The sequence below is a fragment of the Idiotropiscis lumnitzeri genome, chromosome 1 (genome assembly GCF_059441095.1).
Source record: "Idiotropiscis lumnitzeri isolate Australia: NSW breed Sydney's pygmy pipehorse chromosome 1, RoL_Ilum_1.0, whole genome shotgun sequence".
Lineage (NCBI taxonomy): Eukaryota > Metazoa > Chordata > Actinopteri > Syngnathiformes > Syngnathidae > Idiotropiscis > Idiotropiscis lumnitzeri.
Window position 1 is genome coordinate 18,044,396 of NC_142391.1, and position 15,977 is coordinate 18,060,372.

The 15,977-nt window shown below is 42.7% G+C and overlaps 2 protein-coding genes across 8 annotated transcripts in view; one reads left to right on the forward strand and one right to left on the reverse strand.

Annotated features, from left to right (window-relative positions):
• Positions 1-5,859: 5,859 nt before the first annotated feature.
• On the forward strand, positions 5,860-8,788 carry insm2 (insulinoma-associated 2). The gene has a single exon (XM_088299295.1). The coding sequence runs from the start codon at positions 5,906-5,908 to the stop codon at positions 7,541-7,543; it is 1,638 nt and encodes a 545-aa protein (XP_088155421.1). The 5' UTR covers positions 5,860-5,905; the 3' UTR covers positions 7,544-8,788.
• A 45-nt stretch (positions 8,789-8,833) lies between these two features.
• ralgapa1 (Ral GTPase activating protein catalytic subunit alpha 1) overlaps positions 8,834-15,977 on the reverse strand; it is a 73,010-nt gene continuing 65,866 nt past the window's right edge. For 4 of the 7 annotated variants that reach the window (XM_088298407.1, XM_088298324.1, XM_088298577.1 and 1 more), the window contains 2 exons: positions 12,375-12,483; positions 8,834-11,098 (listed from right to left, as the gene is read on the reverse strand). In XM_088298407.1, coding sequence (XP_088154533.1) covers positions 11,011-11,098; positions 12,375-12,483 — 197 coding nt within the window. In that variant the 3' untranslated portion in view covers positions 8,834-11,010. Of the gene's footprint in view, positions 11,099-12,374; positions 12,484-13,721; positions 13,754-15,977 lie in introns of all 7 variants that reach the window. The other 3 variants (XM_088298491.1, XM_088298824.1, XM_088298659.1) reach the window with 2 other exon arrangements.

Here is a 15,977-nt window from a genome sequence, read left to right on the forward strand (position 1 = left end):
TTGGGTGAGTGATATCAATAGAAAATGTCATGTCATGTCATTATCCACACCGCTTATTCTGTACAGGGTCGCGGGAGGGTGCTGGAGCCTATCTCAGCGGACTACGGGCGAAAGGCGCACTACACCCTGAACTGGTCGCCAGCCAGTCACTGGGCAGACATAGACACCGTCACTGATTGGGAAATGAATCACGCTGCCCGCACATAGGCGAGTGTACCACTACACCATCAGTGACCCTCCAATAGAAAATGGTATCAATGAATTATTGATAAAAAAAAACAACAACAACGGAGCAGATTGGACCTATCACTGCCCTACTCGTCACAAACTCCCTCCTATTGAGGAAATACAACCTGAGGTTTTTTTTTTTTTTTTATATATATATATACATATATATATATATATACATATATACGTTGAAAAAGACAGAACATTTGTAAAACACTGTCTGATATCTGTGATATGGAATAAATGCTCTAATGCCATACAAGAAGTGAACTCTCAAGTCACTAGACGTGCAGTGGTCCATTGAAAGCTCCAACTTTAGTAAGCCATGTTACAAACGAGTCCCATGGTCAATTGATAGTGGAGTGGTTCACAGGGGTTTATTTTTGTACTGACGTGCGATAATTTACGGCCAATGACTGTTGCATTCATTCACACGAGAAACGTGTTCAAAATTCATTTGATATGATTGAATAGTTTTACTCATATTGATCATTGTAGAAAAAACTTAAGCCAAATTTCGTATTAGCGTAGAACAAATCGGATGTAATGTTACGTTAATAACCTTATAATAACTAAATAACACGCAGCTAGAAAGGTCGATAGGGAGCGAAAGAGATGAACTTGACTTTTAATCCACTAGATGGAGACAGACGACAGTTTAAATGAGATTTGTCTAGCTGAGTTGAATTGAGCTCTGGATGTTCGTTTGTCGTCGTGTTTTTCTTGTTTATATTGTCTTCGTGTAAGAGTAAATGTGTAAATACACGAATCTATGACAAAGTTTATGGGCAATACCACACCTAGTTACGTAACTTAGCTGCACTTAAACTTAATTTTTTTGGACCTAAACTAGTGTTCGTAACGCAAGGTAAACTATGACGTCAGCTGACCCCTGGGTTTTGTAATGATGATCGAAGTTAGACGTTGTCCTTGTTGTCTTCATTCCGTGAGGTGCAAACCACGTGTTTTGCCATCCTGTTTTTGTTAACATTATGGACAAAATAATCCATAAATTCAGACTGGGTTGCCATCTTAAATGAATAAAAACTCCCTCTCTCTCGCCTTTTAATTTTTATCCTTGCTTTCCATTTCCAGCTTTTTCCATTTAATTTGATGGCCGACCAGAAAAAAAACTTTTCAGTATTCAGTAAGGGTCGACCCGACGTGCATCAGGACAAAACAGAGATTTTAGTTATTGGCCCTGAAGGTCAGAGAGAGAAACCTTTCCCAATACTACAAGATTTTAAACCCTCACAATGTGTGAAGAACCTGTGCGTCATTTTTTACTTTGAGCTCTGTTTTATTACTCATATTGAAATATAACCAAGATTGTTTTTTATCATCTTAAAGCAGTGGTGTCAAACATACGGCCCGCGGGCCAGATCAGGCCCATAAAATGGTTTAATCTGGCCCCCCGAGGAGATTTGGTAAAGTATAAAAATAATTACGGCCTAACAGAATAAACAGCCGCCCCAAAATGCGCCAAATGGTCGAGCTTCGTCGCACACAAGTAAGATACATATGTAGACTTAATTCAATGGACTTTTATCATAACCTCAGATCTTTTAAGATGTATAGTAAAATTCAACGTGATGTAAGCCTTTCATTCAACAGCATGCAAATAGCAATAATCTGTGCAATATTGAGGCCTATTGTTGTATGTTATATATCATGATTTTACTGGTCCGGCCTACTCAGTAACAGATTTTTCTCCATGTGGCTTCTGAGCTAAAATGAGTTTGACACCCTTGTCTTAAAGGGACACTTGGATGATCTTCAGCTTGACATTTATAGGTTTGCATGTAAAAATGACATCTGTACTAGAATGCATGCTTTTATTTCCTGTCGTTTAGAAGATTGTAATGCTTCCTAAAAAGAGTATTTGCAGTTTTCTTCCTTTTTCGTTGTAATTAGGATGTTTTATTGTACATTACTTTGAGCTGCATTTTATGTATGAAAAGTGCAATATAGAAAAAATTGGATTTGATCCGTGCCATCGGAATTTGAATTTGAATTTCTAACGCTGATTTATTTTTTACATGTTGAATTTTTAAGCTGTAAAAACTCAATTTTAGAAATTCCGACGCAGATGGCACAGATATACTTCCATAAACGAGCGTCACATTAACACAGCAGGTGTCGGAGGTTAGCCAATGAGCTAAGATGAGGCCAGGAGAAAAATGGACACTTTTACCACAAGAGGAGCGCACGCAGGAAGGATTGTCCAACATAGAGGGAATTTCATGTGAAAAAATATTAATTAAGGCAGTTGGATTTCAATGGCTCCGCCTGGTTCCGGTATAGAAGTCGACGGAGTCTGTCACTGTCCTGTTCTCCTGCGTAAGTGCCTGAGCTGCATGTATCTGGAACCACCAAATCCAGTCCCCCCAATCCAAAAACCTTGCATCGCTCTATGGAAAACGACTGAAGAAATTGTATGCTGAGGACTGGCTCTCCCACTTGGCGATAACCAACAGTCAAGCCTTACCCATTTGGTGGTTGATTGTGAATGCCACCTTGGCTTGCTTAAAAAAACAAGGGGCGGTTTATTGTTGAATGGGCCACATGTATCTTGGTTCTCCATTGTAGTATTTTATGGCGACCACTCAGGGCCAAGGAACATTTGGAAGGAGTAATGGAACCAGAACTCGGAGTGGAACAAAAGAAGCTGGAAAGGGCAAGAGTACAGTATGCAGGGGCATTGAGCGAGACCGCCAAACTAAAGGCAGCTAGACAGATCCAGATAGACAAACATGGTCAGAAACAGAAGGAAAATCTTTTACCGTGGCACAGGCAACGAGGGAAGGTCAGGAAGAAACAAAATCAGAAGTGGGTAGTCAATCTGGACGTGAACACTGGAGAGTCTGGCGGGACACAAACGATCTGCCAAAGCTGAAAAAGTCTCAGCAAGGCGCTAGAGGTGTGGGTGGCTAGCGGCCTGATGGTTGGGGACCACTGATCTAATTCCGTGAACCTCCACAACATATGTGAGGCTCGGCACCCGTGAATTCAGTTATTCACGCATTTTCTTTCAACATTTTTAATTTTTTTTATTTCGTTTTAGTTGTCACGGAAAAATGTATGTTGCAGGTTTTTCAACATTTTCTGAATTTTTTCCCCATGTATTTCAATGGGCGTCAATTCTATGCGGATTTTAGCTATTGATAGCGTGGTTCCACTGTGAAGATGTAAGTTGTAATATCAACATGCACCAGCAGATGGCAATCATCGATTCGATGCGGTCGCGCCGTGTATAAAAAGTCTGGCCATCTTGCTCGACAGGCTCCATCTTGCAGCTCAGCTTGAGTAACGTACACTATGCGACAATACATTATCGCATTCTTGGGTGTGCTTTTCTTTCCTATGCCGAAATAATCACTAATTCATTGTGAGCATTTCTGTACATATGGAAGGCAATCTTGTTGCTAGTTTACTTATTTTTCTGATTAAAACAAATAGATTGGGGCTGATAATACTCATAAACGGCCATGGACAACAGGGAGAAGATCAATAACCATACACGTGTTTTCAGTGTTACCTTATTCGGCAAGACCAAGGACGAATCGTGATTTCTGTTAGTATTCTTATGAGTAATGATATTTGAAGAAACCAACGTTGAAGAAAAAGAACTACTCAACATGGCATAAAATAGCACAAAATTTTTATGTAAGTGGTGGATTTGGCCCCCTTTGGACATTGGAATCATTGTTTGGTGTATTGTCAAAAATTCAACTCTGCCCCACAACCGCCTTTTAGAAAAAGTTCAAATTGAACTGGCTTTTTTAGTGCTGATCCAAGAATGGGATGCTGTGCGGTGGTGTCTTGACCGTGCTATATAAAATACAACCCACATTCATTTATATAGCACTTTTAGGTACATGGTTGTACATTTTTTTTTCTAAAGCCCTCATCTATGACATGAAATCATAAGCACTCAGGTTCACGTTTGTGCTGTTCTTCTACACGGATACCTGGCTAGCGAGGCTCATAAAAATACTGTGAAGCCACACACGTCTATGGCGAGCCAAAGAGGATTTGATTCCGATTGCTGCGGAGGTCAAGATGCTGTCTTAGTCACATTACGCTAATATTAAACACAAGCTAGCAAAATTAGTACAACCACGTACAAAGCCCACGCTGCACAATATGCTGCGAGCACCACTGATTTTAGAATCAATGACGCAATCAATTATTCCATTACAAACAATCGAAGAACATTTTAATTTGCATTAAGGTGTATTAAAAAACATTTGCTATACTTTACACTGATCTGATTAAATGGATCGAAATCTGCTGATATTTTGTAGCTAATGCAAGATTGCCGATATACTTTAATGTCATAACCTGCGCGATCTATCAATGACGTCATTGACCAGATCAACGAAACAAGACATGAAAGCGTTCACTCCGGTGTCGTTCCGTGCTGCCGTTTGCACAGTCATTCGTGTTCCCAACATCCCAAGGTGGCCATTATAAGGACAACAGCTCTGACACTCCGAGCTTGTTCTCACGCTCATCCTGACTGATTGATTTCCAGGAGAGGGACCCCGCCCTCAACGAAACCACTGGCCCAACTACAGAGCTCATGGCCAACGTAGACCGTACAAGTGCGCCCTGGGTTACGTGCGTATGTGTGTTTTCTAGCTGGATGGATGAATGTCCTTCTGATCTCTTATCAGCCAAAGCAGTTCCTGCTGGGGGGAAGATGGGTGCGATCATTGCCCAAACACACACGAAGACACGCTCGCACACACAAACACGGGACACTTGCACCCCGCAGGGAGACATCAGCACGCACGCATGCAGGGACCGTATCCAGCACAGACAGACGGAAATCCATTCCCAAGCTTTTCCCACCACCAATAAAGACACTTCAATGGGACTGAGACCTTCATTAGTAGTCTTACATAGATATGATCTGTATCTGCAAGTCCCATGGGTGATGTTTCTAATTTCAACTACAGGCAACACGCAAACAAAGCAGCGTCCGTAGAGACGGCAACAATAATAGTGGATTACCAACAAATTTGGATTGCAAGGACTAAACAAAAAAACAACAACAAAAAACCCACAAACAAACAAACAAAAAAAATGCGATTGTCTGGCAGTGCAGGGTGTACCCCGCTTACAGCTCGAAGACAGCTGGGGATAGGCTCCAGCACCCCCCCCCCCCCCCGATACACTTGTGAGGAGAAGCGGCTTTGATAATGGATGGAAAATTGTAAAAAATAAGACAATACGAGAAAGACTATTGGGCTGACCAACAGACAAGAGGCAGATGCCGATTACCTACTCTTGGTCTAATTATATACTCATATTGACGAAAAAGATTATAGGATTATAGGGCCGAGCCGTAATTCGTACTGTTTCATGTATTCAAAGTTGAAAGTCTTTCCAACATTCATCGGGAATAGCATAGGAAATTGGGTAAAAAAATTATTGATAAATGCACACGATGGTAACGACGGCTTGGATTTCCGGCCCTGGTGTAATGGGTTGGAAGGGCTCAAGCGAGGATAAAAAACACGCAACGCTCTCCAATCCCACCTGACACCCCCCCATACACCCACCCCCATTCAAGCCCTACTTGAAAGTGGATTCAGACAAGAGACCACGCTCTTTCCCGCCTGGTGGTGCCACGAGCATCATCACGACCATCATCATCATTGTCGTCAGCATGCCTCGAGGATTCTTGGTGAAGAGGACTCGCCGGTGTTCGACGTCGTATCGAGCGCGAAAAAGCAACAAATTTACCACATGTGACGATGACAAGAACCACCACGCGGAGGCCGAGGTGAGCAAGTCTGCGCCCGTGAAGGACAACCACACGTGGGGCGTCCCGATCCCCGACGTCGCGCACCCCCCGACGACCCGCGAGGACTCCGCAGGGGTCACTGAGGTGTGGAACCTGCACGTGGAGTCTGCAATGGAAGCGGAAGCGGATCGACGCGCGCAGTTGCCGGATTCCGAAGTGCACGCTGTGACTCCCGTGGGGGACTTCTCGTGCTTCTTCCCGCCTCCGCCTCCACTGATAGAAGCCCGGAGCCCCACATTTCTGGAGCCAAACGGCGATGGAGAAAAGGCGGCGTTATTTCCCGAGACGTGCTCGTCTTCAGCCCCGGAGACCGAGTTGCCGTTATTGGTGAGCTCAGCGCCGACGACGCGAGTCGCATCCGTCAACACGCACCTGTCCACTTACGTTCCGGCTCCAAAATACGACGCCGACATGGTGCGCCTATTCCCACCGCTAATTAACCACCAACACCAGGCAACTTCGAGAAAACGCTCATTTCCGGAGTCGAACAGACCCAACAGAGCCAAAGCGAACCGGAAGCTTACTTTCGAGGACGAGGTCACCACCTCTCCGGTTTTAGGTCTGCGCATCAAGAAGGAGAGTCCCGAAGCAGCAAGGCGACAACACCGCGACAAGTCGTCCGGAAGTCAGCCGCTGGGGGAGTTCATCTGCCAGCTTTGTAAAGAGGAGTACGCAGACCCTCTGTCCCTCGCCCAGCACAAGTGCTCCCGAATCGTGCGCGTGGAGTACCGCTGCCCCGAGTGCGACAAAGTGTTCAGCTGTCCCGCCAACCTCGCCTCGCATCGCCGCTGGCACAAGCCGCGTCCGGCGGTCGTCAACGCGGCTAGAGGCCATGCTGCGGCGGCGAATAAACTCGACGCGGACGGGAAGGAGAACGAATTGCTATGTGTCAATCAGCACCGGGCGGCGCAGGACACTTCCGCGGCCCCCGACTCCTCCTCGGCCCTCTACTCGCACGACAGCCGCCCGCCAGGCCTGCTTATGTTCAACGGCAACTCGTACGAGCCTCTGGCGTTTGTTCAGGATGAAGAAGAGGACGCGGAGGTGTACGACTGTCGCTACTGCGGCAAGAAGTTCCGGCGGCAAGCTTACCTGAAGAAGCACATGGCGGCGCACGAGATGTCAGCCGGGCCACCGCCGCCGACGTCGAGCCGTCAGGTCGTGTTCGCGTGTCATCTGTGCGGCGCGCGCTTCCCGTCGGCCGACATCCGCGACAAGCACCGCGTGTGGCACGCCGTGAGGGACGAGCTCCTGGGGAGCGGAGGAGGTCACGGCTTCGGGGCGGAGGGGTACGGCGTGGACAGGGGATGCGAGCAGCAGCAGCAGCAGCAGCAGCAGCAGCAGCTGTTTTCGTGCAAACATTGTCCCGCCACCTTCCTCAGCTCTCCGGGGCTCTCGAGGCACACGAACAAGTGTCACCCCGGAGACAATATGCACGTCATCATGCACATGGCCGTCAGACACGGAGACGCCCGACTTTCTTCTTCCACTCACCCGTGACCGGACGCAAGGAGCAACGTGGAAGATGACGAGACTGAGTCAGGACCGTGTCTGACAGGGGCTCCAAAAATACTTGGTACTGAATTTTCTCTTGGTGCACAGAACATTTCGTAGAGTATATTTTACTCTAAAAAGACTATATTTGGCCCCGGTAAACAGAGTAAAATACTCAGCGTAAAATTCTCAAGAGTCAATTTTGCGTACGTTCAATATTTTACTCTGTTTGCTGCGACCAAAGGATCTTTTTTAGAGTAAAATGTACTCTTAGAATTTACTGTCGGGGAAGAAGTAACCTATTTTGCACCCAAGTCACAACGCGCCATATCGTTGTCTATCACTAACCTATAACGCAGCATTAAAATCACAAGTACAAGAAGCAAAATATTTGTAAGAAAAACACTTCTAGACTAGAAATATAAAACAGGTGAAAGAAATCCACAAAATAAGGCGATGTACAATTGCATTACATCAGAATGGGATCTTATTGCATTATTTTTGCCCCCCTCATGCACCAAAATATAAGAAACTGCTCCCAAATGGATGCAGTGCAAAAACGAAAAAGACAAAAAAAACACAAACACTATTAAACACCGTATTGTCAAAACAAACACTCTTGCTTATGTAAAACAAACTTAACTGGATACAGCCCTGCTTCCATTTCAAAATAGCAAAAAAGCAAGTGCACGCGTAGAAAATGAGTGAACTGTCCGCGGTGCTGAAAGTCAAACAGCCTTGGAGAAGAATTTCACGATGAGATTTGGAATTTGCGGTCACTTCATGAATTAATATTAATTACCTTTTATGTATTGGATATTTGGTTAGGTTTTCTTACAAATCCATTCATGTTTGGGCAACATTTTTGCTCTGCCCTTTGGTTGTGTACTTGTTCGATGAAACAGGGCACATAAGTGATTAGACCACAGAAACGGAGTCCAGGTTTTACTTGACTTGTGCACATAATTAATGACTGTCCAAGATATTTTGACTTTTTCTCAGTACAAACCCCAAGATGGAAAAAAAACAACCTTATTTTCCATAATATGCCTTTTATATCAAATGTGCCAATTGACTGAGGCATAAAATATTTTTCAAAGAGTAATGGAAAATAGTTATCAAGTCCTAAGGGGTATAAACTACTGTACTGAAATATCTGCTGAAAGCATTTCCTGATGCCCAATATGTATGTGATTGACTGCAGTGTGCATATTTTAATGTGGTGTAACCGTCAATAAATATTCATGCTGATTGGGGATCCTGTGTTCTTTTAAACAGAAGTTACACACAAGAGTGAATATTACCAACCGTTTATTATCAACACATCCATGCTGCTTTTGTGTGTGTGTTTACTGTAGATGTTTCAAGCTTACACACTGACCGTAAGATTTGTGACGAGCTGGTCATATGATCAATACATGCGCTTTTGGTGGGTTGGCTGGCATCATGCACTCGCCTATGTACAGTATAATGCTTGTGGGCAGGGTCTCAAATGGACCAAGGTGGAAAACAAGCAGCAACCTTCAGGCGCACACACACTACGTGTGAAAGGAATCATACTCCTCTAAAGTGGGCGTGGTTTTCCAAGGAAGGAAAGCACACACAAAGTTGATCATTTAAATGGAACTATTTCTCTGAGCTCAATGCCGTGGCTGTCAAAATAATTTTCCAATGACTGAAAATGTGCACTAAAGCAGTGATTCTCAACCAGTGTGCCGTGACAGCTCATCAGGTGTGTCATGGAAAATGATCTAATATCAATTACTATGGCCGCAAAAAATATTGTCTAATAATTCTTTGTTAATTTAGTTATACCAGCCACGTATAATAAACAGGCAAAATCAATGAAATGCTCTTCCACTTGACATCTGAAGGTACATATTGCAATGAACCTGTATATCCATCCATATTTTGTGAATAGTTTTTTGCAAAGTGGTGTGATGTGAATTTTTTTTCCGCTGTGAGAAATGTGCCTTCGCTCAATAAAGGTTGAGAAACACTGCACTAATGGATTATCCTCTGTACAAATCTGGCAAAAAAAAGCTAACAATGACTGCATTAAAAGAGGACACGCTCTCACAACACAACATTGACCTTTTTGTTTTCAAACCGCAGCAAATTTGAAATGTAACAAGTTGTATATAGAATCTATGAAAGAGGGGAAAAAAACAGACAAAACTGAAACGGCAAATACAACCTAATGCAGTGCTTTAACGTAATAAAAAAAAAAAAGTCAACACCATCAAAGTTCTTCATATTGTAATGCGAGTGGAAGAACATTGAATCCAGATCGCCTTTTGGAACCACATCCATGAATATTTCCTGGAAAAATATAGAGTGCGAATAATTTATGGAGGCTTTCAAAATGCTAGGACACCTCAGATATTTTCAATTTATTTCAAGGCACTTCTACTTCTCTTTGTATTCATCAACATTAGCCAGTGAGCCACAACAAGGATACTAAAGCTCTTTTATGATGATAATAATGCTTCATAACTGTAGTGGAGTACTTTAGTTTGGTCATTTTTAATTCCATTCCAGACTGAAGTGCTTTCTATTTATAAAAGAGAGAGTCGTGAAACATAACATCTAGTATGAATCCACATTTGGTTTTTGCAGCAATTGTCGCATAACAGCATATCACTCACACGTCCCACACTATAGATATTAATATATCTAATATATACATTTATAGTCAGAGGTACAAAGAAAGATAAAGAAGTGGTTCCGTTGCATTGACTGACAAGGGAGACTAAAACCTTGCCAGAATAAAATAACCAACAAGTTAAGTGAATAAAACTAACAAACATCAGTACTTGTCCACGTTTTACAGCAAAAATCACAACAACTCATTTGTTCAATTTGACCTGTAAATATACAGAATGTATTTTTTTTTGGGGGGGAGGGCTCGCGTTTTCTACTGTTGGCAAACAATTTTTAGTTTCTATTTACATTTACGTGAGGCCAACTTGGAAAACCTCTCTCTTGAACGGTCATGGATACAATGCTGCAATGACAACAAAAATAGTCTTACAGTATATTATAGCTTCGTGCAACTTTCCAAGGAAATAATACAATTATACAGTATTTCTTTATGATCTTATTCAAGACTGAACATCTCATGAAGAATAAGTCTGCTAACAACTAGGTGGAAGGGAGTTTGTGTAACACTCTGACAGTGCGTTGGGTGAGTATCATCACACGCATAACAGTTCTAAAATCAAGGTACAGTATAGTATATTCCACAAAATACAGTAGCACAGACAGCCTAGAACAGGTATTGCGGCAGCGTATGACTGTGACACCCAAATGATGACACAAGCCATTGTATTTTTCGTATTTTGTTTCATTTAAAGTCCAGTTTGAATCGGTGCAGCTCCAAAGCAAAAGGGATGTGATAATTGCAGGCGTCATATCAAGTCTTATTGGCTGTTCCAGAGGAACGTCGAAGCTTCATGGACATGCGTGTCTTGCTAGTTCGAGGAGACATGGGGGAGGCCGAGTCGCTCCCGGCCTCCCCAAGTGCCGGACTTTCTGACCGAAGAATCTCGAGGCAGGAGCCTGTGGGGTGGGGTTGGGGTCGGAGGGGGAGGAGCGGAAGATGGTGAGGGGGGCGGGAGGCGAGGTGAGGTGGCGAGGGAGATGGAGGAGGGTGAGAATGATGAGGGGATCGCAAAAATGGTTACACTTCACACTTCGCACACACAAACACCAAGAAACAGCTAATAATATTTTGTCAGGGCTTGCTCTAATTCCATAAAACACAAACATTATTTCTAAACTGACAGACACACAACGAGGCGCTACTGGTAAAGAGCAACAGACTGACATAAAGGTGAAAAGGTTAGACCACCCTTGATTGTGTGTGTGTTTCAGACACTCTTTGAAAGTTTTATATGTGCCTGTTGCTAATTTGCTTCAGAAACCATTCTTATTGAAATAAATATATAGCATGAAAAGTATGAATAGAGCGAGTTCTACAGTCAGTGATCCACAATAATTGTAAAGCAGATACTTGAGACAAAAGCGACATGACATTCAACTTTTTCGAGATATGAACAACAACTTTTCCTAGCGCTAGCTTACTGCTAGAGAAGTGCTAACAAATGCTTAGCTAGGCGCGGTCGTATAACCTATTTAAAAACAAACAGCACAACACGTGTAGAAACAATATAACAATATTCACAGGCGTATATTTTTTATCCTCTGTGAAAGACAACTATTACTTAAGTTATTGAGTCACCTAGAGGAGTTGTGAAAGCCATCTTTGTTTGTTTCTACACTTCAGTAAACTATTACTGCCGCTTGTGGCCAAGGCACGAACACCAGCAAGCGGCACAATGGCCTCTTTATATTCAAATATATTTATATATATATATTTTTTACTGGATTTAAATAAAACAAAAACTATTAAAATGATTAAAGATAATTGAATAAATAAAACAACACTATCAAGAGGAAAAATACTATTCAAAATAGAGTAAAAAATGCTTTTGTGGTCAAATTTCCTCTCAGGGAGTCGCAGGAGTCGGATTTGCTTCTTGATTTGTATTAATTTTTTTTGTCGATATCCTATTGAATCCAATTTATCTGGTTTTCAAAAGTTTTTTTTTTAATCCAAATAGTTAGTGTAATGCTTGGTCCAACTTGCCCACAAATGCATGGTTACATCATAGGAGCAGAAACTCAGACCTCACTGCATTGAGATGAGCAGAGTCACATCATCCTATTTTCCATACTACACTTAATAATGCAGGTAATCACTAGTTAGCTCACTACACAACAGGTGTATTTCAGTTTTTATCACTGCATTGTATTTGATGTATTTCAGTCATACCATTCACAGCTGGCATGTAGGACCTTTTTCTTCAGACCTTTGCCTTTCACCCTGAGCCGAAAACTATCCAGCGGTTTAGGGACCATTAGACACAGGACACTATGCTCCTCTTTTGGGTAGTGGGGGGTGGGGGGGGGGGGGGTTATTAAACGGAGCCATACAGGAGAAGGAAGAATATCACAAGACAAAGATAGAGAGAAAGGAAGAACAAACAAAAGGAGAGTAGTGAAGAGGAGGAACATGAAGGAAAGGAAAACAGGGAGAAAGAAGCCAACATAAGGAAGTAAAATTACTCGAAAATTTCAGGGTGGGGACGGAGGGGGAGAGGGGAAAAAAGGAGAGGAACAGAGAGAGGAAAAGTCGTGAGGAGAACAGAAAGGAAGGACGGGAAGGCAGTGAACAGAAAGGAAAGCAAAAGGGAAAAAGGGGCACAGATTGAAAATGGCAAGATGACATGGAAAAGAAAATGAAGAAGTAAAACAAAGTAAAAAAGCATTAAATGGAAATGGACAGAAAATGGAGACACTCCCAGGCTGATACACAAACGATTCGGTTAGGACATGAAAACCATTTTGAATCTCAATGTGCTGAAAACTACTGCCGATAATTGACACCTTCATTTTCATTTAAACGTGTTTATCTGCTAACCCTGAGTTTTATTTCAACGTAGCGTAATTTAGCTACATATATGAAACGACTACAAAAAACACCTCTGTTTCAAAGAAAGCCTTCAAACTTGTTTCTTTGTAAATCCAGAAATGGAAACAATTGACTGATTGTGTTTTGGGTGTACTGATGTACCTCCAATAAGTTGTGGCTGGCGAGAAATATGAACCTGTATGCTGTATTGTGCGTGTGTGGTGCTGGAAAAGCAGACGGAGAGGAGTAGACATGAGGTTAGGGCAAAGTATCATAAGGTCAGTGAGATCAAGTCAAGTTGCAGTTAGTGGTCAGGTTGAATGAAGGATCAAACTTTCTCATAGCTCATGGTTCAAGAGAAGGAAGGATATGTCATGTCCACGCGTTTGATATTACAAAAATAAGTTATTTGTAGAAAACAAGTCAGCATTCCAAATAGAGCTGATGAAGGATGAGGGCATTTAACGCCGTTATAGTATGCTGGAATTCACGTGATGTTTCATACCATACACTATTCGTGTTTTGCAATAAACTGCACTCAAAAGAGTTGAAAATGACAAGTCCTTCTGGAAAAGTTAACACAGGCTCCCAGAAACACATGCAGACGTGAAAGTGTAGCAAAGGCAGGGGAGAAAAAAAAAAGCACACGTGAGGCTAACTGTGAAAGGGAAGAGCCAATCAGAGTGTTGTTCATGTGACCGGGCTTACCTTTTAGCTATAGGCAAGTGACACAATACGATCTAAAGAACGGGGGAGGGGGCAGAAAGAGAAGACGAAAACACAGAAAAGGAACAACCAAACAAAAAAAAAAAGAAAACAAAGAACAAATGAAGATAAGGATGAACAGAAATCAACCACAAGGGGGGAGGAAAAAAAAAAAACAGAATCAGAAGGATCACTGCGTTGTTATAGAAGGGCGTTAAAGTCAATAAGGGGGTGTATTTCGGAGCACAGGATGTTGGTAAAAATAATTCATCAATGACCAAGACTAATCAGCCCAGAAAGGATGCCCCCTACTTTGTCCAGATTTGAGAAACATGCCACCCTGTGCTCTGAAACATCACGTGTTTGGGGGTGAACAACGCACACATCATGATTGCTCCTCTGGGCGCACTCACACTGGGCCGTTCATTCACTTGGCCAGAATTTCTCATCCTTTACCTGTCGCACTCACACTCCAAGTCTTCCAGACAGTCAGGTGATGTTTAACTTCATTGTAAAATGCCGCATTCTTTTTTATTTCTATTGTGAAGAGGTGGCTCTTATTAATAATGGGCCAGAGGCTCAATGTCATGAATCATGATGTACATTGGTTGGGAATCACTGTATCATATCCATTGACATTATGCAAAATAGGCCGATTCCTTTACGCCGTAACTGTATGACTTGCTTGCAGTGCAGCCCTGTGCATATAGCTGTGCCAATTTCTTTATGATTGGCGAGCCACAATGGGTTCTAAAATTTGACAGGACCAGGAGCAGACGCATGGAGTGTTTTGGTAACCTCACCTCATCGGAGAAAAAAAAAAAAATACTTTGAATTTGAAATGAAAGTGAACAAAAGCATTACAAATACATATGCCTTTGAAAAACCACTGTATTTAGAAAAGAAAACATTAGCAAGGTTTACTCATTTCATTTTTTTCCCCAAGTTCGGCGGGCCGGATTAAAACGTTTAACGGGCCGCATGTGGCCCCCGGGCCGTAGTTTGCCCACACCTGCTTTAGATTATGCACGATGCCAGTAACTGAATTGAATCTCAGTTCACGTTTGCATATTCTCAAAATCATGCATGTTAAATTCATTCAGGACTGCCAAGTGTACAACAGCGCCAATATGTGCCATCCAAAGTCAGCAGCGATGGGCTCCATTTTAACTGCGACCCGAACGAGGACGAGATTGGCCAGGCTTTTTCAAGCATACAAACACCTGTGCACTCACACAGACCAAACGGAATGGACTTTAGGTTGGAAGCAGCGATGTGCGACATGAAGTGACGCATGTCTTAAATTGTCTAGTTTGAGTACACGCCACCCCAACACGGGGCCTATGCCAGTCATCCTGCATGTCATTCAAAGTGAAGTTATTAATATCATGATTATAATAGGCCACAACAGCTGGTGAGATGAGCAAGTATGACAGGACCGACAAATATACGCACACATCTGATGACAAAACAAAAGGTACAGCATCGCTAAATTCAGTAAAGTGTTCATCTTGGTTATGACATTATTTTGTAAAATAACCTTCTTATAAATGTCTCATGTCGAAAATGTAGCACGACACACAATAACCGTAAATGTCAAGAATTCCATTGTCGATGAGTCACAGGACAGCACGCCATTTTCGGTGACATTGAAACTTATTTTTGCGACCACAAGGCCCACCGTATTAAAAAGCGCTGTCTCGGTTATAGGCGCCAATTTTGTATTTAACACATGCACAAGGCGCACCGTATTATTGGGCGGAGTGAAACATACGCTTGCTTAAAAAAACAAAAAAAACAACATGGTAGCATGCATGCATGCGAAAACATACGCTAGCATTGTCAGTGTCAGTCTCGTTGTTGTGCGGGTCCTCAGAAATGATGCCGGCTTTTACGAAGGCTCGAACAATTGTGTAAGCATCAACAATCCATTCACAAATTGTGGCGGAACTCACCCGGCGCTACCTCCCAGTCTTAGTAAAACTGCGTTCACTATCTGTCATCCATCGCTCGCATGCTGCTCGCAACTTTCCTTTAATGGTCCTGTTAATACTTATGTCGGACAATTGCAAAGGTTGAAATGTTTATAAAGTTGTATTGTATTGTATTTGCTACACTATACAATATCCCAGTAACTACCGGCGGCATGCCTTAAGCGTTCTCTTTCACGTGCACTTTTCCCCCTTGCGTCTGCATGCTGTCGTTCGTCACATCCGCCATTCCTTATATATAAGCAGCGTGTCGGCAGGAAATAGTCCG

Bases quoted from the DNA above. Each gene is read 5' to 3' on its own strand.
- insm2 (XM_088299295.1), top strand. From the start codon at position 5,906: ATGCCTCGAGGATTCTTGGTGAAGAGGACTCGCCGGTGTTCGACGTCG.